Below are 26,338 nucleotides of genomic sequence, written 5' to 3'. Positions count from 1 at the left end.
CTTCACATTCTTTTCAAAGTTGCTTTTGTCTTTTCCATTTCTTGACTTGGATATACCATGCCATTGGTTAAAACTCTTTTCGCCACTCCTGCTCCTTCCTCTATTCTCGAGATTTAGAGCAGATCTCAATGATGTTCCTTCACCCGAATCCATCCTGCGAACTTCTTCAGCAAGAATTTGATCTCTGACATCATTGAATTGTAGCTTTCTTTTTCCAAATGAGTTGCTAACCGCTGCCCGCATCGGTTCCCAATTGTCTGGTAAAGACGCCAAAAGAATAAGTGCCCGAATCTCATCATCAAATTTAATTTCAACCGATGTCAGCTGTGAAACAATCGTGTTGAATTCATTGATGTGTTTAGCCACCGATGCATCTTCTCTCATCTTCAAGTTAAATAACTTCTTCATGAGATGTACTTTATTATTTGCCGATGGCTTTTCGTACATGTCCGACAAAATGGACATCATCTCCTCCGTTGTTTTTGCCTCCGCCACGTTATGTGCCACGTTCTTCGTTAGGGTCAATCGTATTACACCTAACACTTGTCGATCAAGAAGCTTCCAGTCATCATCCTCCATCTTTTCCGGCTTCTTTCCAGATAGAGGTTGATGCAACTTCTTGCTATACAAATAATCAATAATTTGTAGTCGCCAGAACGTAAAATCTGTACCGTCGAACTTGTTGATACTCGGTCCCGATCCATCATCTCCGGCCATCACTTCTCTAGCCTTCGTAAAAAATCTAAAAAATCTTTTCTGATGTGGAAGATCAGACAAAGCTGCAACCACAGAGCATACTCAGAATTCTTAAGAATTTTAACAACAAGGCTCTGATACCAGTTGTTGGGGAATTACACCCCCGAAGCGATGCCAACCACGATGATAATAGTTCCCAAAAAATTGCGGAATAAAATAACCAACAAGAACACAAAGATTTACGTGATTCACCCAATATTGGCTACGTCCACGGAGCACTGCAACTTTTATAACAGGAGAAATATTACAACAAGTATATACACCAATACACTCAATATTTCTCACACTCCCAACCCGAGTATACCGAGAAAATAATTTCTTTAACTCACACAAAGAGAATTCCCGCACTCAAGAAAAAAATACACTCTTTTTTTCTAAGCACTCTCTTTTTATCAAAGCTAAAAAGCTTTTGATTTTGGGATACAATAATTGAAGGAATTGAACTCTATTTATAACTAATTCCCTCCAGCAACTTTCTTAACAAAACCGATGTGGGATGAAAGTTATTTTTAATATTTTAATTAATGTGGGCCCCACCCACATTTATTAAAACCTCACCTAACAATATAAAGGATCAAGGAAATCGAGGTAGTATATTCGAACATTCCTCTTCCCTACTGTAATTAAAAAAAATTGAAAGAGGAAAAAAAAAAAACGAAACCCAAATAAGAAAAGCGGAACAAAAAAGTCCAAAAATAGAAAGAATTTAAATTTTGAAAGCCATTTTTTTCTAAAAAAATTGTAGGGCTATGGGAGTAAAATGACACAGCAGGAGATCCGTTCCCATGTACTTATATATATATATATTTTTTTATCTCATCACTTATTTATTTATAGATAAATATTCAAACATAAAAATATCAATATATCATTTGGATATAAAAAAATTTAAGAAAAATATTTTGATTAATTCCATTTTATAACAAGAGTTTAATTTGAATTACTTTTTTATTTCATATGTGTTAAATAAGTATCATATATGTCAAAATATAATATAAATACAATTTTTGATGGTATGATATATCCAATTTCAGGTATGTATTTACTTAACAGTTCGCTTATCATAGTTAATAAGTTTGGTTCGAGCTCAACTCGTCAACCTAGCTTATTTTCAAGTTTGTTAAATATAGCTCTAGCTCTAAACCAAATAACATTATTATCTTCGACTCGAACTCAGCTCTTCAAATATATATTGGAACCATTCGAGCTACTGCTGGAAATGGTGGCTTGATTTACTGCTCGAAATTGAATGTCCAGTTGCTGTCCGAAAATATCAAAAATGCATAACCGATATCATTACACCAAAAAAACAATTATAACAAACCATTAGTCCTCTTTGAATTCTTTCCAGTTTCAATTATCAATTTACAATTCTTTCATCAAGCAAAATAAGGATAAAATTTCCACTTAATAATGAATATATTTCACCAAACACCAGTACCAACGGAAAGAAGATGTGGAAAAAACGAGGATCCTGTTGAAAAATTATTTAAAAATGTGTTAAATATTTGTGTTGAAAATGTGAATGTTGAATGTTGAAAATTAGGTAAAATTAGGTGTTGAATATTGAAAATTAGTGTGTGATGATGTAGGTAATGATGTATTTTATTTTTGGATTATTTGTAAAAATTTTCTATAAATAGATCTCTCATTTGTGAAGAAAATCACAATTGAGTTGAGAGAAAAATATTATAAAGTGTGTAGTGTGATAATTTTGAGAGTTTGAGATTTTTACTTTTTTACCGTAAATTTTTACTTTTTCACAACACGTTATCAGCACGAAGCTCTAAAAGTCCTCCATATTTTTCCAAGCTCCGAACAGAAGAAAAAGGTAACAAAAGTAATAATATTTATTTTACTGTTATTTATTTATTGTTTATATATGTAATATATAATATAATGTTATTGTTAGAAATAATAAAAATAATTTTTTCAAAAACTTGTTATAAATCCTGGGAGGATGTTAAGACGACATCCCACACTCCCGGTAAGGGATACGACAAGTATAAAAGCCTATAAGGTTTTTTAAACAAAATAACTTATGACACCTAATTATAATAATGTGATATGATATACATAATTATTTAAATATGACTAATATTATATACACCATATTATTACCATAAAATTATACAAATACATACATTTATTTTCTTATACACCAACGGTAATAAACGGTAACAAAACGGCTAGTTTTTGCTCTATAAATACAATCTCACAAATACATTCAATCACTCCAACTTTCTCTTCTTCTCTAAAAATTATTCTTCATCAAATTTTCGAAGAAAAAAAGAAGATGGCTTTCACGAGGTTATTTTTAATTATTTTGGTTATCATACTCACCAGTCTTGTATTTATCGGAGAATATCCTCCTCGTGTGTTTTCTTTATTTTTACGAATACTTGTACTTGTTGTTTATCCATTACTTTGTATTGCAATATTCATTAACTAATAAAATGCATCGTAATTTTTAGTACCACCATGGCAAACTTGGCAAAGCTCGAATTCATCGCTCTTGATATTACTGGGAAAAACTATATGCCATGGACTCTTGATGTAGAAATGCATCTTGAGTCATTGGGTCTAAGCGAGACCATTAAAGAAAATGGTATATCTTCATCACAAGAAAAAGCAAAAGCTATAATATTTTTACGACGACACCTTGATGAAGGTTTAAAATGTGAATATCTCATCGAAAAAGATCCCATGGCTCTGTGGAAAGGATTAAAAGAGAGATTTGAACATATAAGGGAAGTTATACTTCCGACCGCCCGTGATGAATGGAATATGTTAAGATTCCAAGACTTTAAAAAAGTCAGTGATTACAATTCAGCGATGTATAGAATAATCTCGCAGTTAAAATTTTGTGGACATGAGGTTACAGAATCGGAAATGCTTGAAAAAACATTTTCCACGTTTCACGCATCAAATATAACACTACAGCAACAATATAGAGTGCGTGGATTTGCGAGATATTCTGAACTCATCGCCTGTCTTCTTGTGGCGGAAAAGAACAACGAGCTATTAATGAGAAATCATCAGTCCCGACCCACTGGATCAACAGCATTTCCAGAAGTAAATGCTGTAAGCAAAAATGAATTTAAACCTGGAAACCAAAATCAAAGTTACAGACAAGATTTTGGTCGAGGACAAAATCGAGGTCGTGGTCGTGGTCGTGGACGTGGACGTGGACGTGGAAGTGGTCGTGGTCGTGGACGCGGCCGTGGTTTTGAAAATAATCGAGATAGTTATTTCTATAACTCATCTCAAAAGAACGTCCCAAACCACCCACCGAAAAGGCATCAAGAGAATATGAGTGTTAATGAGAATCACTCAAAAAGATTTGAAAGTTCTTGTTTCAGATGTGGTACTCCAGGACATTGGTCCCGTATTTGTCGAGCCCCTGAGCACCTTTGTAAACTTTATAAAGAATCAATAAAGGGGAAAGAAAAGGAGACCAACTTTACTGAACACAGTGAACCTTTGAGTGGTTCAACTCATTTTGATGCTGGAGATTTTCTGATTGATTTCTCAGATAATGATCAATTTGATGGTGGAATAAATATGTAAAATATTTTATTTTTTATGTATTCGTATGATAATGTTTTATAGTGTGTTATATTGTATTGTATTTTATTGTCAATAATTTTATTTCATTGCATATTTTTTTGAAGTTCAAATATGGAAAATGCTACGAACCAAGCTGAAGTTTGCATACCTGATAGTGGTACAACGCACACTATCCTCCGAGATAAAAGATATTTCTTGGAACTAAAACCAACAAAAACAACGGTGAATACAATATCAGGTCCTGTAGACTTGATTAAAGGATGTGGTAAAGCACAATTTTTGTTACCTAATGGTACAAAATTTTTGATCAATGATGCTTTATATTCACCACAATCGAAAAGAAATTTGTTGAGTTTTAATGATATATATTCCCATGGGTATGATACTCAAACAATGAATGAAGGGAATGAGAAATATATGTGTCTTACCACATATAAATCAGGAAAGAAATATGTGATTGAAAAACTACCAATGCTCCCTACTGGATTGCATTATACACATATACGTCCCATTGAATCAAACATGGTAATTGATAATTCTTCAATATTAACCAATTGGCATGATCGATTAGGACATCCTGGTTCAACAATGATGCGAAGAATTATAGAAAATACACATGGTCATCCATTGAAAGACCAGAAGATCTTTCAGAATAATAAGTTTCAATGTAAAGCATGTTCTCTTGGAAAACTTATTATAAGACCATCACCAGCCAAAATCCAAACTGAATCACCAATGTTTCTTGAACGTATTCAGGGTGATATTTGTGGACCAATCCATCCACCATGTGGACCATTCAGATACTTTATGGTATTGATTGATGCCTCCAGCAGATGGTCACATGTATGTTTATTGTCAACTCGAAATGTTGCATTTGCAAGATTACTTGCTCAAATAATAAAATTGAGGAATCAATTTCCCGATTATACAATCAAGAAAATTAGACTTGATAATGCTGGTGAATTTACTTCCCAGACTTTCAATGATTATTGTATGTCTATGGGAATCATTGTTGAGCATCCTGTTGCTCATGTACATACTCAAAATGGATTGGCTGAATCATTGATTAAACGTCTGCAAATGATTGCTAGACCAATGATTATGAAAACAAAGCTCCCTATTTCTATATGGGGACATGCAATTTTACATGCTGCTTCATTAATTCGCATCAGACCAAGTGCATATCATAAATACTCCCCATTGCAGCTTGCATTTGGTAAAGAACCAGACATTTCTCATCTGAGAATTTTTGGATGTATGGTGTATGTGCCTATTGCACCACCTCAACGAAAGAAAATGGGACCTCAAAGAAAGATTGGAATTTATATTGGTTATGATAGTCCATCGATCATTCGATATCTTGAACCACAGACAGGCGACGTGTTCACAGCACGTTTTGCTGATTGTCATTTTAATGAGGAAATCTTCCCAATGTTAGGGGGAGAACAGAAACATACCGAAAAAGAAATTACATGGTATGTATCATCATTGTTACATCTGGATCCAAGAACAAAACAATGTGAAAAAGATGTACAGCAAATTGTGCACTTGCAAAGAATAGCAAATCAAATACCAGATGCATTTGCAGACACAAAAGGGGTAACTAAATCATATATACATGCTGCAAATGCCCCTGCTCGAATTGAAATTCCGAAGAAACAAATTGAAGATAGTCATGATGTCATTAAACGCCTGAAGCGTGGAAGGCCAGTTGGTTCCAAGGATAAAAATCCTCGAAAAAGAAAATTCATAGAGAAACACAATGATCACAAAATAGAGAATGATGTTCCTGAAGAAACACATAATGATCACAAAATAGAGAATGATGTTCCTGAAGAAACACATGATGATGAAAATGTTTTGTCAGAACCACAAACTGACGAGAATCATGAAATCTCTATCAATTATATTAATACTGGAAAAATATGGAACCGAAAAGATATAGAAGAAATTGATGATATATTTTCTTATAATGTGGCAATCGACATCATAAATGATAATGAAGATCATGAACCAAAATCTTTTGGTGAATGTAAAAATCGGCAGGATTGGATAAAATGGAAAGATGCCATCCAGGTTGAATTGGATTCGCTAAATAAACGTAATGTTTTTGGACCTATAGTCCTTACACCTGAAGGTGTAAAACCTGTTGGATACAAATGGGTTTTTATTCGAAAGCGAAATGAGAAAAATGAAATAGTAAGATATAAAGCTCGACTTGTTGCACAAGGTTTTTCTCAAAGGCCTGGAATTGATTATGAAGAAACGTATTCTCCTGTGATGGATGCAATTACGTTTCGGTATTTGATTAGCTTGGCAGTATCTGAAAATTTAGAAATGCGTCTTATGGATGTTGTTACAGCCTACTTATATGGATCACTTGATAGTAATATATATATGAAAATCCCTGAAGGATTTAAGATGCCTGAAGCACAAAGTTCAAAACCCAGAGAATGTTATTCTGTGAAATTACTAAGATCATTATATGGGTTGAAGCAATCCGGCAGAATGTGGTATAATAGGCTAAGTGATCACTTGATGAAAAAGGGATATGTAAATAATTCAATATGCCCTTGTGTTTTCATTAAGAAAACAACATCCGGATGCGTAATTATTGCTGTATATGTTGATGATTTAAACATCATTGGAACAAATAAGGAAATTCAAGAAGTTGTGTCATACTTGAAAGAAGAATTTGAAATGAAGGATCTTGGAAAAACCAAGTATTGTCTGGGTTTACAAATTGAACAAAAAGAATGTGGAATATTTGTTCACCAGACAAATTATACAGAAAAGATCCTTAAACGTTTTAATATGGACAAATCAAATCCTTTAAGTACTCCAATGGTTGTTAGATCATTAAACATAGAAAAGGATCCATTCCGTCCATGTGAAGATGATGAAGATATTCTTGGTCCAGAAGTACCATATCTAAGTGCTATCGGTGCCCTTATGTATCTTACAAATTGTACAAGGCCTGATATATCTTTTGCCGTAAATTTATTGGCAAGATTTAGCACATATCCAACAAAGAGACATTGGAACGGAATTAAACATATATTCCGTTATCTACGAGGAACGACAGACTTGGGACTTTTGTATTCAAAAGATGCTAATCCAAGTATAATTGGTTATGCCGATGCTGGATACTTATCTGATCCACACAAAGCACGTTCTCAAACTGGATATGTATTTACTCGTGGAGGCACTGCAATTTCTTGGCGTTCACAGAAACAAACACTTGTAACAACTTCATCAAATCATGCCGAGATTATTGCACTACATGAAGCAAGCCGTGAATGTGTGTGGTTAAAATCAATGACTCAACATATCCAAATCTCATGCGGATTATCATTCGACGAGAAGCCTGTGATACTATATGAAGATAATGCTGCATGTGTTGCTCAAATGAAAGAAGGATACATAAAAAGCGACAGAACTAAACATATTCCTCCTAAGTTCTTCGCATTCACCAAGGAGCTTGAGAAGAATAAATGTATTGATGTTCGTCACATTCAATCAAGTGAAAACTCATCAGATCTCTTCACAAAGGCACTTCCTACGACAATATTCAGAAAGCACATATATAATATTGGGATGCGCAATCTACGAAATTTGTGAAGAATTGTTCGTGTCAACATGAGGGGGAGTTTACGTGACTGCACTCTTTTTCCCTTACTATGGTTTTTATCCCAATGGGTTTTTCCTAGTAAGGTTTTTAACGAGGCAGTATAAAAACACGTAATGTATACAATCATTATGATCATCATCACAAGGGGGAGTGTTGAAAAATTATTTAAAAATGTGTTAAATATTTGTGTTGAAAATGTGAATGTTGAATGTTGAAAATTAGGTAAAATTAGGTGTTGAATATTGAAAATTAGTGTGTGATGATGTAGGTAATGATGTATTTTATTTTTGGATTATTTGTAAAAATTTTCTATAAATAGATCTCTCATTTGTGAAGAAAATCACAATTGAGTTGAGAGAAAAATATTATAAAGTGTGTAGTGTGATAATTTTGAGAGTTTGAGATTTTTACTTTTTTACCGTAAATTTTTACTTTTCACAACAGATCCAAGATTAAAAATGCAGCATTTAAACAAAAAAGAAAACACAGTAAGAAACTGGTATATAACCCATGATGAAACATTGCCGGAACAAAAATAAATGACCCGATTCAGACAGGTTACTGAGAAACATCCTAAACATAATTCTACGATCATCGTTGCCACACAAAATAAAAAACATCACAAAGAAAGGGAAAAAGAAACGGAAACAGCTAGGGGAGAAAAAAGGAAAGAAAGGCACCCATACGTCGGAGAAAGAGAGGGCTTATTTGTTATCAAGAGCCCTCTAGATCTCACACAATAAAGAAGTTTTGTTTTTGAAATTGTTGGTGGTGTTATTGTTGTTGATGGTAAGTGTTAATCATATGTTTCGTCAAAGTTCTAATTTTGATGCACCGTCCGAATGCTCGCACTGTAAACCCTAGTTTGGAGAACGACAAAGAAATGGATCCGATCAAACTCAGAATCCGTCCGAACAGACCCGGTTTCCGAAGCCCCAATATCAAGTACACAAATCCCAGATCAAAGATTTGTGTTGTACTCTTCGATCTTTGTAGTTTTAAGTTGCTACATTTTGTTTTTTGGGAGAAAGAATAAAAAAGCGGAGAGATACGGGGTGGTGATTGATGGAGGGAGCACGGGGACGAGGATTCATGCGTTCAAGTACGAGGTTAGGAAAGTTAAAATGGTTCTCGATTTTTCGGAGAAGCGATTGGTTTCAATGAGGTTAATCCTGGGTTGTCGGTTTATGTGGAGGAGCCAGAGGGAGCTGGAGCAGCGGTGGTAGAGCTGGTTGAATTTGCGAAGAGGCATGTGCCTAAGGAGCAGTGGACGGAGGTTGATATTCTGTTGAAGAATGAGGATCAGGAGAGAATCTTGAATTTGTGTAGGAGTGTTCTGAGGGAGTCAGGCTTTCGGTTTAAGGATGACGGGGCCACTGTTATTTCAGGTTTGTATATCATGATGTGCTCATATGTTTGTCATTGATTTTTATTTGTTTTGTTCGATACTTTGCTATCTCTTAATTTCAAAGTACTCACTGTAATGTTTAACATATTGTGGCATGTTTGGTATTTTGGAAGAGTCTACTTGCGAATTATCGAATTTCATGAGGTACAATCTATATAGAATCTGCCGTTGGGGGATGCTAGATTTCATTATTGGACATAGACTATCGATTAAGTATATAGGTCTGTCTCAATTTTGGTTTTTTTGATGCAATATTGAGATCTTAGTGGGATGTTTAGCTTGTAAAATTTTGATTTTTGAGCCCCTTGGTAAGGGAAGCTTGTGCTAATAACAATCTTTATCTGTAATTATAATTGTCAATTTGAACCGAACTGATTCCTTGAATGTGTGTATTTCAATCAATCTGTCAAACTTGTTATACCTTTTATGCTTCTAAAATGTAACTTGCTTATCTTTTATCATTTAAAAATTTTATTCATCAAAATTTTTACGCTCCGATGAAGGCTTGTATGCTTGGGTTGTTGCTAACTACGCTCTTGGAACTCTTGGGATTGTGATTCTTGAGATTCTCGAGCCATTGATCTAACGTTAGCAGATTTAAATTTTTTTCTATTCTGTCACACAGTTTTTCTTATATTTTGTTATAAATATATATATTTTTGGTGACAATTTCAGCTTGCGTTCGCCACAAAGCTTTCTTCAGTTTGGTCAGGTAGTGTTTCAACTTTCATTCTGTGTTTGCTTTTCCTTTTATTTTGAGGAATTATGAATTTGCTGTATGTGGTAATGCAATGCTTGCTTTGGGGTCATGGTGATGTATGTATCTTGTGCATTTTTTTGTAATTACAGAGGCCCTTAATGTTTGTGTATTAGGTTTTTATTTACTAACTTGTATGCTCTCTTAAATATTTCGTTTTAAAAACTGCACATCTTTTTGCAGAATGTTGCGTTAGAATTGTTGAAAGAATTGCTTGTTGCCGGTGGCCAAGGAATGCGTATGTCAGGCTGAACACACTTTATTTCTTGGTCGAATTTTAAAATTTATCGGTTATAATTTTTATTCTAACGTAATTTCTGATAATTACATTTACATAAGCACCGTTTCAAATTAAGGGTGCAAACGAATTGAATTGTGGAAAACAATGCTAATTTTTTCTTGCTCTTGCTTGAATATTTTTTATCTGGCCTGAATCTTTTAAATGAACTTCTTTTCCCTCAAGTTGGGCTCGACTTAGAATTGAATTTGATTACCGAGCTCTATTCAAGTAAATTATTTAGGTTCTAATTTGGCTCAAAAATATATTAGAACATGTTTGATCCTTGCTCTAGTTGATAATTTGAATACAAATTTTATAGTATTTGAGTTGACTCAAAAAGCTCATTAACCTACTTTATTCAACTCAGTTTTGCCTTGGTTTTCTAGTCCTGGTATCTTAGGTGAAAATGTGGATGGACTGGTTGTGAACAAAGGATACTTCTTAGATAACTTAAAAAAGTGACAACCGTGCATATTCATTTATCTGTAACTAGTGGCACTGGAATGGTTTACTTCGGTGAAGGTTTTATATTGCAGCAATCACTTTTTTGGCTTCCAAAATTTGCTGTTTTCCGGATTGCTCCTTGACAAGTACATACCTTATCACTCTCATTACTGAGTTGCGAAAAACATGTGCTGGTTGACTAGAGACTTTAGGAACTAAAATAACTTGGTTTTCCAAATTTGCATAATACGAGATTTTATTAATGCGGCAACTGAATTCCTTCAGACAGGAAAACCAGTGGACCCTTGCCCTTGTACTCCCCGAGGATATGCACATGATGAGGAAGCCTGGAAGCTCTCTCCTGCTTATGTGATTGAAAAAAATAGATACCTATCAACTTTGCTTCCGAATGCCAATTTCTCAGCGTGCAGATCTGCCTCTTTAGAGCTTTTGCAGAAAGGCCGAGGTATTTTATGCAAATTTTTCAGCGTCATTTCGATATTAGTTTTATATTTTGTTATTGTGTCTATAATATCCAGTCATCTATGCTGTTTTTATAGGGTCGAAAGTTATATCCAAGCTCCAAGGAAAATTTTTAGCCACAGAAAATTTCTCACACTTTTAAGGTTCGAATTGGCCTTTTTCTTGCTAAGAATTTTCTATTGAATTTCTGTGTGGCATTCCTCCTTTTTCAATTTCTTTTGTTTGGCAAATCTCTTCTGAACGTTCCATTCTCATCTGCTGTCTTTCCACTTTCAGTTCTTCGGGTTGCGAGAGAGAGCCTTTCTTTCGGATCTAATGGTTTCTGGGCAAGAATATTGTGGTGAGAATTGGTCTAAATTGAAACGAAAGTACCCGTCTCTTGAGGAAGAAGAATTGCTTCGTTATCGCTTCTCTTCAGCATATATTGTCGCCCGGCTACATGATAATCTTGGGATTTCTCTACATGATGCGAGGTATTACTTAATCTGTAGCGAAGCGTATGGATTTTTAATCTTGTTTTCTGAACTTAAGCTACTAATCATCGCATCAAGGGTTAAGTTTGGATAGAAAAAACTACGCTTAAAAAAGTACTTTATTGTGTAGGGCTTTCTAAAAGTGATTTTTGAACGTAAATGAAAGCAGTTATGTGTTTTACTATACAACTAAAATCATCTCGGTTTTTTGTATTTATCAAAGTAAAGTTCGTTCTTCGTCATTACCAGCGTGCATCTTATCATTCTCATGATTCGAGCAGGATTGCATATGCTAATAAAGTTGAGAACATTCCGCTTGACTGGGCATTAGGTGCTTTCATCCTACAAAACTCGTCTAAATTGGACATGCAAAGTTCAAATTGGATTGCAAGCATAATAGGAGGTGGCTCCTCAGCACTGATACTTCTATTTGGTATTTTCCTTGTGTTGATGTTTATGACATGGATCATTTCGAAACTGAGAAAGCCCCAGCTGAAAACTATCTACGATCTAGAGAAAGGAAAGTATATAATCACCCGAGTGGGTAGATATTCATAGCTTCTCAGGGTTTGCTCGCAAGAGGGAGCTGCTGAGTTTCTTGACACACTTCCTCATGATATCGACGCATCAATTTAGAGTTGGAGATGATGTGATGGTGCGTCGGCCGGAGCTGGTTAGCTCTTCTTGTATTTTAGTGGAAAACATAGGTATGGTACAGTTTTCTGTCCATAGAGTTTAGGACTCCCGTGTTTATATAATAGAATATATGATTGAAGGGAGCTTTCCTCTGTTCCCTGGATACTGTTAGGAAAGACAATCTGTGATCTTAATGCACTGTGTATGTATTCTTCTTAGGGTTGTTTTTGTATGCTTGTTGAAATTTATTGGTCGTCAGCTAAATTTAAAGACTCGAATCCCCTATGAGAAGAAAGTTTCAAATAATAATAGCTTTTTTTATGAAATATTATTTAATTTTTTTTTCTGTATAAACTAATTATAGTTTCTAAAATACTTCAATCTTTTTATCAAAATAAAAAAAAAAACTAAAATCAAGATTAAGTAAAACCTAAACACCTAAACTGCCCGATAAGTTTAGGTACACCCATCATCTTATATGTATGTATGTATGTATGTATGTATGTATGTATGTATGTACATATATTTTAAATTAAAGTAATAAATATAATCAAAAAGTATATATCCCTATGTCCGTCGTTGTTTCCTCAAAAATTTTCAACTTTTTAAAAATCTCAATTTAATCTATATTATCAATATATCAAATCGCTTAATGATGAATTACATCAATGAAAGCATTATTATTTGAAATTAGTATTTTGTGTGTTAAAATTTTTATTTAGAGATTGGAACCCTCCTTCGAGAATCGAGATAGATAGAGTAAATATTGGGAACAAGTCAATACCAGCTTCGAATCAAAACGCGTGATGGCTCTATAATACGTTGCGAATTGGGCACTCGATTGACCTACACATTTGGGCGACAATTTTGCTGTTTTCTATCCCTTTTCGATTTATCCAGTTCTCTATTATTCAGGTACTTTTTTGGTTTTCCATGTTTCTCTTGGTCTTCTATTTGTTACGCAAGTCTGGTTAGGTTTTGCCTTTTCTTCAGCTGAGAAATTCTCTGATCCCGCTGCTTATTTCAGCGTGGTCGGTTGATTTTACCCTTTTCTTGCAATACCCACGAATATCATAGTTTAGGTTGTAAAGGTTTGATTTTTTGGGTTGAATTGATGCAAAAACCTTGCGATTCTGAGTGTTTCGTGAATGAGTTTCTTTTTAATATTTGAACAAACGTATTTCTCGGGATTTGTTACTTGTACAAGTCAAAAGATTTTAACTTTTGTTCATGAACTAGAATTAGGCATTTCTTAGATTGTAACATTGAAGGATTTTTTTTTCGTGATTGTTGTATAGGAATTATTGTAGCAATTTCTGCTTCTGTTAAAAGTATCAGAAAAGTGTAAATGGGGGAGCATGTGGTGGTAAACGTTGACCAGATCTCAAAGCCAGCGGCAGTCGAGCCTGGCCAGTTCATGCAGCAGGCTGTGGAATGTGGGCCCACTGGGAAAAGTCCCAAAATTGGGTCCTCGTCATCAAAAGCTGTGGAAGCCGATAAGGTGGTGGTGGTGTTGGACAATGAGGCGGATGAGGAGGCGCCTCTTATAGGAGTTGGGGAGTGCCGCATTTGTCAGGAGGAAGATTCTCTCAGCAATCTGGAGAGTCCTTGTGCTTGTAATGGGAGTCTTAAGGTAAAAGGTTCTATGTTATAATTTTTATTGGTTTCGATTGATTGGTATAATTTGTATTGCTATTTTGGGAGATGATTTGTGTGTGTATATGATTGATCTGTGGCGGTGTTTCCTTGAAGAGTTATGGTGTGAAGGCTTAATTTTTGGCTTAGCTATATTTTGGATTTCGAAAGAGGAAATACACGTGTACAAATGGAAAAAATTAGCTGATGTTCTTATTCTTCCAATTATATATTAAAACGTGTTCGTCCCCGTCCATTCTGTCCCCTTCATTCAGTATTTTATCTCTCATAATTTGGGGCCATTTAGGTTTATCTGTTTGGTCGTACCTTACATGTGCAATAGCATCTTTTTTCAATCTATTTTACTTGGGAACAACATGGGTTAAATAATTTACCGAATACCATTGTTTTACAGTATGCTCACAGAAAATGTGTTCAACACTGGTGCAACGAAAAGGGAGACATTACTTGTGAGATCTGCCACCAGGTATGTAAATGAAAATTGAGATTTTCATATGTGGAGAGAGATTATGTAAATAGATCCTTCATTCCCTTGCATCTGGTTTCTAGGTCTATCATCTCTTCTCATGGTTCATATGCTTACAAATGTCTTGATTATATCTTCCAATAATACTTAGCCACCATCTGCATTTACCCCTTTAATGTCATTTTATAAACCATTATATAAAACCTACCATAACATGGAGTTGTTGTGCCTATAGCAATCTCAGATAGTAGGTGGCAGTTCTTTTGTAGGTCATGTACAAGTGATCAGATTAGGATGTTATTGGGTGTTGGCTAGTTTTTTTATCCTCTTTGTACTGTTATATTTTATAATATGATGATGCAGTCGTCACTTGATATACAGACATACCAGCCTGGTTATACAGCTCCTCCAAGGCCTCCTTCTGACGAAACAACCATTGATATCGGGTATGTTTCGATTTTTGCATGTTGGAATTCCAATTTCAGTAACTATTTATTAATATAGAAAAAAATTAAATAGCCTAACGTTCAACATCTTATGGAATTATTTCATTTTTATCTGTGACAGTCGCATTGAGTTTCTTGTTTTTTATAATGTTAAACTTGTAGGGGAGTATGGCTTTCTGGCACGCCTCTGGATATGCATGATCCTCGTCTTCTGGCACTTGCGGAGGCTGAACGTCAATTAATGGAATCTGACTATGATGATTACAATGGTACAAACAGTAGTGGTGCTGCCTTTTGCCGTTCAGCTGCTCTAATCGTAAGCATTTATTACTACAATTTCTTTCTGGCATTTTCATTTTCAGTGTATTGCATTGAAAGTTTCGGAAAGAAAAATGTCAAAGTCCGTGTAAAGTTTGGTTACTTGTCGGTTAAAGATGTCTTCATTGCCCTGGGAATTTGAAGATAGAAAACATTTATATTTTAATTTAAAAGACTGCTAGCGTGACTGTGTCTTTCTCCATGGAAGCGATGCTTCGAGGTTTCGGCTGTTAAGTATATTAGACCCTGCTGCCAGTGGGTGGATGAGCCCTTTCCTAGTATTAAAACTCGAATCTCGATGTGAATATTATGGTAGCTTAAGCTACACTGATGGGAAATAAATTAAGAGACAGAGGTCGAAGATTTGGTAAATAGACATTTCTCTCATGTTGCAACTGCAGCTTGAAGTAAAATAATGCTATTTGAATTGGCAGTTAATGTCTCTTCTGTTACTGCGCCACGCTTTGTCCATCTCTGATGATGGAGATGCAGACGCAGATGGAGATCAACAAGATGCATCAACTTTCTTCTCCGTAAGTGGATTTTAACTTTTCATGATTTAATTTTAGGTTACTTTTTAAAGGAAAATATGAAAAAGTGTTGCTCAGATTTCCGGATCATTTTGCTGGCTATTCTATGAATGCAGTTGTTCTTACTTCGAGCCGTTGGCTTTCTTTTGCCGTGCTACATTATGATCTGGGCCATCAGTATTTTGCAGCGACGACGACAAAGACAGGTGAACATATTTTAATGGCAGTGACAATCATCACAGAAAAACTCAGCCCATTGTAGCTTAAACAAGGAAAAATGTTGATTTTAGTCTCATAACTCTGGAGATGTGATGTTTTAATCATTTATGCGATTGTCAATTTTATTGTGTCCTTTTCACATGTATTTCTAATTTTTATTTAGGGATATATTTGCAAATTAAAATCAAATATCCTAATACTTTTAATGGGCTAAAATGATAATCACTTATAATTTCATATTGAAGTTTATCATAAGCATTGCTAATAAATTAAACAGCATTGTTTGAAGTCTTTGTAATTTCTAAGCAGAATTTAAATTTTAGCTTTTGACGGGGCAATTTTAATTTTTCAGTCAGAAATCTAATAATTGAGAAACTTTGCTGTAAAATTTGAAGCATCTATGTGGAAAGGACTTAAAAATTTATTCTTGTGGAGGAATAGTAAATAAATGCATGACTTGACACAAACTAAAGATATTACACCACCCCAGTCAAGAACTTAAAATGACAATTTTCCTTGAGATTAATGTAAAGTTATGTTAATCTTTCGTTGCACCTGTGATTTTGTTGCGCAGGAAGCGGCAGCATTGGCAGCTACACAATTTGCAATCGTGGTTCAATCAGCTCAAAGACAGGGTCTTTTGGTAAACTCAGCTACACCACCAGTCACTTCACAGGCCATTCCCCAACCAGAATATTCTCAAAGAAACGAAAGTTAACAGACATCACCAACCGACTCTTCAGAATAGGCTGGAAAAGGCCCATTAGTGTATCAAGTTCTCCTTTTCGTCCATTTTCTTTTAGTCCGAGATACAATCCTCCTGTGTGTATATGAATCAGTTCTCAGATGAGGTCAAAACTTGGTGAACTGGTTTAGAGCATCAGGGTTCTCTTCGGTCAAAACATATATAAAATGTATCTAAACTGTGTATGTGTTTGATGAATTTTCTGTATCTTTTTATAATTATTACCAGTCGGCAGTCGGTTCGCAATTTACTGAAGACATTTGCACTACTGCACTACCCCATTCTGGAAAATTAATGGTTCTTACTTATTTTGTGGGCTTATTCACGATTATTCGGTGGGGCACATGTTTTGCTGAAAGTTGTAAAAGACTATTGCTTTAAGACCGTGGCACTAAACGAAAGATTCCTTGCATTTCCCTAGCTTGATATTTGTAGCTTTTTAGTACAAGACTCGAAACACAGACATCATCAATATTCTCAAAAGCAANAAAAAAAAAAAAAAAAAAAAAAAAAAAAAAAAAAAAAAAAAGTAAGAAAGCGGTCAAGATTAGTAATAGCTCAAAGAGAGCCACTTGAACGGGTCTTGCATCAGAGATAAGAGAGTGGCAAAAAAGGCATAAAAGAAACACATCACCACAATAAATCAAGATTGGTATTTTTGGCGCATAGGAATGAGCGCTTGGTTTTCATTCTAAAGTAAGATTTCCGAATGTTAAAAAGCTAATGTTTGGGTTTTGAGGAAGATGTTCCATTCCCCAATTATCTTTTCTCTAGCCATTTTTGTTTTATGAAAGATTAGTGAACTTGTGCTTTGGCTGCTCAAACTTTGTTTCTTAACGAGTAAGGAAGGCTTATTCTCAACAAAAATTATATGTAATATGACAGCGCGGATGTAAGCAAACCGAAGCGGCTAGTGGAATAACAATGGGAAAACTTGGGTGCACCCGAGTGGATTTGAATATTAGTGATACACATATCATGCAATTTCCTTGTGCATGTAGTCTTTGTCAGATCAGGTACACGAGGGAATTTCTTGATGGTAATGTCATAGGAACGGTAGGATGACATGGCCAATGACCAGGAATCCGACACGATACGATTGAATGACATGGCCAATTAATAGGAATCCGAATTTAGATGATTGGTATTTGTTAAGTTGACAAAAGCAAAAGAAATTATAGGAACGCAGGAAGGCGAATGGCAAAAGATGCTTATCTTCTCAAGGATGTTGCTCTAATCACCTTTATTCATCCTTACATTTCAGATTCTTATTGCACCAGCCTTAATTTTGCCCCCATCTCAAGACTAATGATTGGAGAGAATCTAAACTCCTGCATTGATTCAGGGCCCTCGTTACTTTATGCTTTAAATTCCCCCCAAATTTCAAGAATTATATATAAATGATGAAGTAGCACATTTAATAAAATAGATCGTAAACTCTTATGCCCCTTATTTTTCCCCTGAAAGAAACCATGTGTCTTTGTATTTACAGAACAACTCTGATATTCATCTGTATAGGATTATAAGCAGTTCATTTACATACAGTTTGTTGCTTGAAAAGCACAGATCTTGCTCTGAGACACGGTTCACAAGATCAAACTTCAAAGGAAAAAAATCATCGCATACTTGAGGCAGATGTTCCCAAGAAGATCTTGAATACATATAAGAAACCAGTATCAGAAAAGAAGAAATTCCATCCAAACAAGTCGTGCAAAGTGAAGGTTCCAAGAGGATCGGATCCCATCCATAACCGAACTTGGAGTAAAGACAGGAACCTGTGAAACATCACGAAAGTTGCACATATTATCGGGCATTTCAAGCTCCTCAAGCCAGACATCTATCTAGTGTATTTTATTGTTATAGACGTTTGAATTTTTACTTTAGTCTTATTTATGTGAATTGTCGTAAGTACTCCCAATAACTTTCATCTTCTTTACATTCTTCTTCTGCCTACAATTTTATGCAGCCAAGATTTCTTCCCAAGAATCTTGTTGGGAATTATTTTCCACGCAGTAAGATGAAGATACACAATAACAGATTATAAAAATAACATGTTAATTTACACGTCAAATTGGTATGCATGTCTCATTAATTTTGGATCAATTTAAATTTTATATTTTAAAGGGAAAGAACTTTAATAGAACCGTTCTCTACAAAGAGCAACTATTCTCAAAATATTGCTCTAAATGTTCTCTACAAAGAGCAACGATTCTCAAAATCTTACCCTAACAAGGAGTGCTGATTTGGAATCTCATTCTAACTAAAGATTCTTGTCCCCTTTCCGCCCCGACTCTTTGGTGAACTCGGGAACGATTGCAACTAGAGAATAATGCTTTGGAGAAGACAGAGTCAGAAACCACATTCAAAGATAGACCAAATGCCTTCGAATACAATCAAGGCAGTACTGTCTCCTATATACTCAATCCTCGTGGTAAGCATTTCAAATCTCACCAGCAGAACAAATAACGAAGAATCAGATCGACATACGTTCCTTTCAAGATACTTGCTACGAGAGTTCAACTATTTATTAAACAAAAAGGAGCCACACCAACGCAAGGGTATGATATTAGATGCTGACTCGAAAATAGAGGGTGGAAAGGCTTAAAACTAAATCAAAGAAATCAAAATTTGGCAGTGAAATAGAACTTTGACAAACTTAACATGTCAAGAGACAGCAAGAAAATAGAAATCTCAAGATTCAAAACTTTGCAATACAATTCCATGGTTCCTCGTCTAATTCTATTCAAAACTATCTCAGCATATGGGCTGTACTTCAGCTCTTAGCAGTAAGTTTTTCCTTAGCCTTTTGTATCTTCAAAACCTTCTTCACAATCTTTTGTTCTTCTACCAAAAAAGCTCTAATGATCCTAGACAAACATAGCAAGACACCAATGTTATAAATTGTTAAAAGCAAACTTGAAAACATGCATGATCATGATTTAAATGCACTAAATAACCCAACCTTTCCCTGACAGCACTACCAGATAACACTCCACCATAAGGACGGTTGACCGTCCTCCGATTTCTAGGTAATCTAGATCTCTTGTACTCAGCAGGTCTCAAGTGAGGAATCTGAAATAAGATTGACAAAATGTCAAGTATTGTCAGAGAGACGGGTCGGAAGAATCAAGCTGTGGAAAGATAGTAATCATAAAATTATTAATAAATTACCACGTCCTTTTAAATATCATTGGTTTACGAGGTTATTAACAACTGCAACGTCGTAAACCTCATTTATTTAGTTGTTCAAACAATCTTCAACACAACTTGATAATCTAGTTCAACACCAGAGTACAACAATATTGCTGTAAAACTGGTTCTTCAACAAAAACACCCCTTGCTAACTTCTTCTTTGAAATCGCAAATATCTCACAGGCTTCAACTCCCAAACTTTTACTATTCGCTTAGTTAGTCGAATGATTGTCCACCAGGGTAACATCTTCCAGGAAATAATTAGTGACAAGGGAAATATATGCATCCCACATTCTTCAAAATTGCATGAGACAAAAAAATACAATAAAATGACAATCCGACAAGAAAAATGCAAATCGCAATGAAATGATTTAAAAGCCATTCGGCATAACAGAAATGTCATAAGATATAATTAACTAAAGTTGGATTGCAACTGAAAGATTTCTGCACCACCATGATCTCACATACAGTTCCACCTTCCGACAACGCCCAACAGAAAAGTTTGAAAAGCCAGATCAATACACAATCAAACTAAGTACATCACTAAAGCACATTTAGACAAATAGATTAGGAAAAGGTAAATACCCCTTGGATTCTCTTTCCAGTAACAGGGCATTTAGGACCACTTGCCCTTTTCTTAGTACTCTGATACACTAGCTTCCCTCCTATTTTCACACGCATAACAAAAGAATAAAAAAATCGACAACAAATGCCAGTGTTTTAGAAAAATAAAGTTGTTAACGACAAAACGCGAAATTCAAATCTAGCAGATACAAAACTCGAACAGAATTATTTATCACAAGTTTATAGTAAGGATTGTTACCGGGGGTTTTTACAACACGATGTTGATTGGATTTCGTGGCATAACTGTGCCGTTTCCTGTAAGTGAGCCGCTGCACCATTTTCCACTGCCGTCGGTCGGGTATCCGGATTATCGAATGTGAAGACTGGAGGAAGACGTGGAATATGAGCTCTATTTATACGGCGGACGAAACCCTAGTTTTCAATCAACCGCTTAGATTTAGATTGGGCCTCGTAGTGTTATAGCTTTCGGCCCATCTAAAATATATATAGAGCTAATTTTTTGGTATTTAATATTAATAGTTTTGTTCTTACATGAGACATTATATATACATTTATACAGTTACACTCCTTTCACTTAAAATTCAAATTTTCACTTAAAATTCAAATGTACACTTGACATTATTTATTTATTTATTTACAGAACTAAATTTGTCATGTGAATCACATTTGAATTGAAAATGGTGGAGAAGCCAAAATCTAATTGAAATTGGTACAAACATTAACTGGCTAGTTTGTCAATGGTCATGACTAACTAGTTTTTAAATTATTTACTCAAACAATAGTAGTATTCATCAACAAATCTCGTACAAAATCAACTTTTTAAGCATATCACATATTTTACCTACCTACCTACCTAGCTAGCTAGCTCATTCTTTAATTTGTTCGTAACAACCTAAACTTAATTTCTATGCTGCAGATCGCAATATCCATCCCTTCCAATCGAAAAACTTTTAAAAAAAAATTTCCATATTATTTTTATTGATCATGTTATACATATATGAAGTGCATGCATGTGATATATAAATTCCTTATTTATCAATTTGTGGGCATCTCGTAGCGGCAAATAGGACAATAGTGGCTCACTTTAAGCCATTTCTCGATGCAATCCTTATGGAAAATATGAGAGCATGGCATGGCTGCTTCTTCGCAACCAGCTTCGAAATCTTCCAAACAAACCCTGCAACTTCCTTGATTCTCATCCAAAGAATCAATCACCTTGCTCGTCAAAGATTTGATCGATGCATCTGTAGCCGGAACCGTCGCAGGCTCGAGTACTTCTTGCATGGATTGTTGACTCACCAGATCGATGGCTAGATTTTCATCAAATATGTGCTTATGGACTACAGCAAAACTGAAATCAATTTTCACATCGTTGCCGCTTTGTGGCATGTTATCGACAATAGTGTCCCATGCATTGTCTGATATAACTTTGGCCAACTCGAAGCACTCGGACGACTGCAGTGAAAAATCTTTAAGCCCTCTGAAAACTCTTCTGTGCATTAAAATTTTGGAGTGGGTGGTTTTCTCTGGATTGTATCGGATTGATTTGGTAACCAAAGGCGCCTCAAGCCCATCCAGAAACTCTAACTCCGTAGAATCTTGATGTAAAATCCAATTTCGGTACTTATGTTGACAAGTAAAGTTAAAGGTCGCCTGAAACTGATCAGGCAAACGAGGCGGGACTGACGTTTCTATGCTTACAGTTGGGGTTGAAACGAAATGAACTTCTCGATGACATTCACGGAAGTATGAATCCATAGCGTTGTTCAAGATTTCATGAACCAGAAAAAGAAGCAAGACTAGATCGTGGTGCGCGAGGATTGAAGCAAGAAGATACGAAATAAGTAGATTGAGTTTGTTGATTCAAATAATACTAAAAGAAGCAAAAGAAAAATTATACCCTAAACCAACTATATAGAATACTGTAAAATACTATCCGTAAAATACTATCTAATTTGATTAGGAAACAAAACCTAATTTAGATAGGAAATAAAATACTAAAGGAAACTAACTAGTAAATAAAATATTATCCTAGAGAATAAAATAGGAGACTAAATAGTTAAGGAAACTAAATCTAGGCTGTAGCAAACAATGTGTCTCTCATCTTAATCCATTGAATATCTAAAGAAAAATGCATATCAATTTTATCAAACAATTTCCCTTTTCAGATTTTGGGTTCATGGTTTTTGGGAGATTGAAGGACTGATTTCCTAAAAGATGGTAGATTGGCTACTTCAATTCCACAACCGGCAGTTGCACATAATCTTGAGCTAAAATTCACTGATGTATTTTGTGTCGACAAGAAAAGTTGAAGACTATTTAATAATTACTTGATGAAAATGAAAACATGAACCTCAAATCAGGGGGAATTTTTTGGGGGGAAATTCAATTGAGAGAAGAATACTACAAAATACTACAAGTGACAAGGGTCTAATGCGCCATCTTAACCTTGTAATCACGTATGAGGTCGATTAAACATCTACTCGATGGCTGATTCGATATATTTTCAGACTACAATTACTTCAATTATTCCGAAAATTACAAAAAAATTATCACCCACTTTGAATCTTGAAATATAAACAAATGCCAGTTTTCTATCCAATAAAAGCCAACAGTTTCATCAGCCCAACAAATAGTTCCACGGGAAAACAGCTAACTATAATACAACATAAAATCATAATCCATAAAACACTAAACCATCAACCAAGGAAAAAATAACACAAAAACTATAATGATACACACCAGTAATTGTAGCAATTCCTTGTCTCAGTTAGTTTTAATTCCTTGCACTTTTTACAAGACCGTGCCTCCAAGGCCCTAGCAGCTCTCTTCTCAATAGAATAAGGTATATAAGCACCAAGAATCCGATCCCATGACATGAAAAAGGACTGTGAAAAGTTATACTTGTCTCCATATAGTTGGTGATGAATATCGTGATAAGCCGAATTGTTTCTGAAGAAAAGGTGGAAAAGATTTCCTGGCAGCCATAGCCCACAGTGATCATCATATCAATGGTTTTGAGGGAGAAGAAGAAGATAGAAGTTCAAGGCGACATACGTGAGACAAGGAAAGATAAAGCTCCACCAACCGCATCTAGAATAAGACCCTCCAAGGGGTGGTTGTATAGAGCTCCAAAGGCGTATGGGACAACAAGCCGGTGATGCTGAGAGTGGATGTGTCGGTATACGAACTTGTTGTGGTGCATTTATGGTGCATGAAATATTGCCATGTATCTAATACCACCATTGCCACAAAAAACTGTCGAGCAAGAACAATGAGGGAAGCCGGTTGAGGTTGTGCGAAGTTGTCGCTTCCAGTAACCTACATGATGAATATTAGTTTATTCACAAATCAAGAGAGCACCTATAAAACAGGCAGGGATCCGACATTTATTGAGTAGGGATGTAATATATGACATTATTATTATTGCGATTTTAATTAAAAATATTCACATATTGAAATTAATTAATTGAGAAAGTCTGCTGCCGTAAATACATGAAATTTACTAATTTTTTTTCATATTCATTAGGCCATAATTTAGCCACTCGTGATATAACATTTACTGCAGGTGCCCCCTTGATGACATATATATCCGCAAATGATTACACATGGAGGATCCATGACCCACCCAAAAGGACCTCTGCACATGGCAGAGAAAAAGTTAAGTGGAAAAAATGCCATAAAAGTACTGAGTATTAGGCTGACTCATGTCTCCGAATTTGTAATACTTGTTCTAAAGACAAAGCAACTGACAGGGAATTGAAAATGCCTTCATATCCGCCACCCCGAGAACTAACAAAGAGTAAAGTAGAGAGGCTTTAAGGCCGGCCTGATAATGAATAATAAAGTAAAAAAAGGTCGCTAACCAATAATGTTCCTATTCAAGCAATCCATACTTTCTCTCTCAGGTTTCAGATTCGGTGCATGCATCACAAAAGAAGAAAACATTTGGAAAAAATTCCATATCAGCTAGTCTTTCTCCATTTGGAAACTTTTCCATATCAGGTTCCACACTCGGGTAGGAAAAGCCAGATGGGAATATATTTAGGGGTGTGTAAAAACAGTTTTGGCAGATAGATAATTTCTAGAAACTTTAACTTCCATGATCTAAATTGTCCACTTATAAAAAATTGATCACTGTGACACTTAAGAAGACAAGGTTAGTTTTTGCATTGGTACCAAATAAGGCAGACGTCACTCACTAGAAGGAACACGAGGATGATTAAATCGCTTCAGATGCTGCAAGCCACAGAGACAATCCAAAAAAGATGGAAGAACTATTATAAAAATCAGTAGGGGTCATAAAACAACAGAGATACACTTCGAAAATTCAACGAATTGAAGAATATCATAAGGATAGCATCTTTCTTATCGATGCCCTTGCACAGGACAATAATCCACCTAAAACACATAACAAGGAACACGGTTAGGAAAATATTTTGAAACGAGAAGTCCCTTTGACCAAAAACATCCTCCATACTTTTCACCGACGAAAAATACCGACTGAAAACCAGTTAGTTATGAACAAGAAACGACAAATTCAGAAGCAAGGAAAGGATAACAATGATTATTATTAGAACTGTGAATGCATCTCTGCTCCATATGCAACACAAAATAGTCCTCCCCCTCCAGAAGTACCACTTTTTTTTATAAACACAAAATGCATCTCGAATTCGTAATTCCTCCCTAAAGAAACACTTTTCCCCCCCGGAGGAAAATACCTAAATTTCATATAAAAAATACCAAATAATATTTAAATATGGTGGCCAAGATTAGGGGCGTAAATGAATGGAATTGAGTCAAATAAAATGAAATTTGAAGTTTCAAATTCGATTCGAATTAGTTTTATTCGAAGAGCTTGAGTTTGATTCGAAGTTCGAAAATTTAAAATTTTGGTATCGAATTCGATTCGAATTAAAGCTCGAGTTCGATTCGACTTGAAATTATTCGAATCATTGTTCGAAAATAAGTACTCGAATTACTCGAAATATATTTATTTAATATATAATTATATTATATTAATAAAATATTAAATTTTGCGAGCGTCTTGTGAAATATTGAACAAAATAATTTGGGCTCGAGTTCGGCTTGAAATTAAGTTCGAACATGTTCGAATGCGAACTATCGAATAAAATAATTTGGGCTCGAGTTCGGCTTGAAATTAAGTTCGAACATGTTCGAATGCGAACTATCGAATAAAATAATTTGGGCTCGAGTTCGGCTTGAAATTAAGTTCGAACATGTTCGATTTTAACTCAAATTCGATAAACAAGAAATACAAATAAAATATTTTTCGAATTAACTAAAAAAACCGGTGAATTAGCTCGATTAGTTTATACATCGTACCAATGTAGAGGCAATTCTCACTATTAATGGTGATAATAATAATAATTGACATACCCTTCTTGTTCAATCTCGCGAATTATACAACTGTAATAATAATAATAATTGTTGTGAAAAAGTAAAAATTTACGGTAAAAAAGTAAAAATCTCAAACTCTCAAAATTATCACACTACACACTTTATAATATTTTTCTCTCAACTCAATTGTGATTTTCTTCACAAATGAGAGATCTATTTATAGAAAATTTTTACAAATAATCCAAAAATAAAATACATCATTACCTACATCATCACACACTAATTTTCAATATTCAACACCTAATTTTACCTAATTTTCAACATTCAACATTCACATTTTCAACACAAATATTTAACACATTTTTAAATAATTTTTCAACAC

At 34.9% G+C, this 26,338-nt stretch overlaps 2 protein-coding genes and 2 pseudogenes across 2 annotated transcripts; 2 read left to right on the top strand and 2 right to left on the bottom strand.

Moving 5' to 3' along the window:
* The first annotated feature begins 8,479 nt into the window (after positions 1–8,479).
* Positions 8,480–12,529, top strand: LOC140972680 (probable apyrase 6; annotated as a pseudogene).
* A 630-nt stretch (positions 12,530–13,159) lies between these two features.
* On the top strand, positions 13,160–17,139 carry LOC140974545 (uncharacterized). Its single transcript, XM_073438058.1, has 8 exons — positions 13,160–13,353; positions 13,737–14,071; positions 14,489–14,560; positions 14,942–15,006; positions 15,169–15,322; positions 15,759–15,857; positions 15,971–16,060; positions 16,648–17,139. The coding sequence occupies exons 2-8, from the start codon at positions 13,787–13,789 to the stop codon at positions 16,789–16,791; spliced, it is 909 nt and encodes a 302-aa protein (XP_073294159.1). The 5' UTR covers positions 13,160–13,353; positions 13,737–13,786; the 3' UTR covers positions 16,792–17,139.
* Positions 17,140–19,403: 2,264 nt separating this feature from the next.
* LOC140974544 (large ribosomal subunit protein eL34) lies at positions 19,404–21,058 on the bottom strand. The gene is made up of 4 exons (XM_073438057.1): positions 20,834–21,058; positions 20,596–20,675; positions 19,781–19,890; positions 19,404–19,685 (listed from the first exon to the last, which is right to left on the bottom strand). Exons 1-4 carry the CDS (start codon positions 20,910–20,912, stop codon positions 19,592–19,594), a joined length of 363 nt encoding a protein of 120 aa, XP_073294158.1. The 5' UTR covers positions 20,913–21,058; the 3' UTR covers positions 19,404–19,591.
* A 2,115-nt stretch (positions 21,059–23,173) lies between these two features.
* Positions 23,174–24,595, bottom strand: LOC140972679 (sphinganine C4-monooxygenase 1-like; annotated as a pseudogene).
* Between the last annotated feature and the right edge of the window lie 1,743 nt (positions 24,596–26,338).

The sequence above is a fragment of the Primulina huaijiensis genome, chromosome 3 (assembly GCF_012295235.1).
Source record: "Primulina huaijiensis isolate GDHJ02 chromosome 3, ASM1229523v2, whole genome shotgun sequence".
Lineage (NCBI taxonomy): Eukaryota > Viridiplantae > Streptophyta > Magnoliopsida > Lamiales > Gesneriaceae > Primulina > Primulina huaijiensis.
Note: the sequence above shows the minus strand (reverse complement) of the source record. Positions and strands in the feature narration are given on the sequence as shown.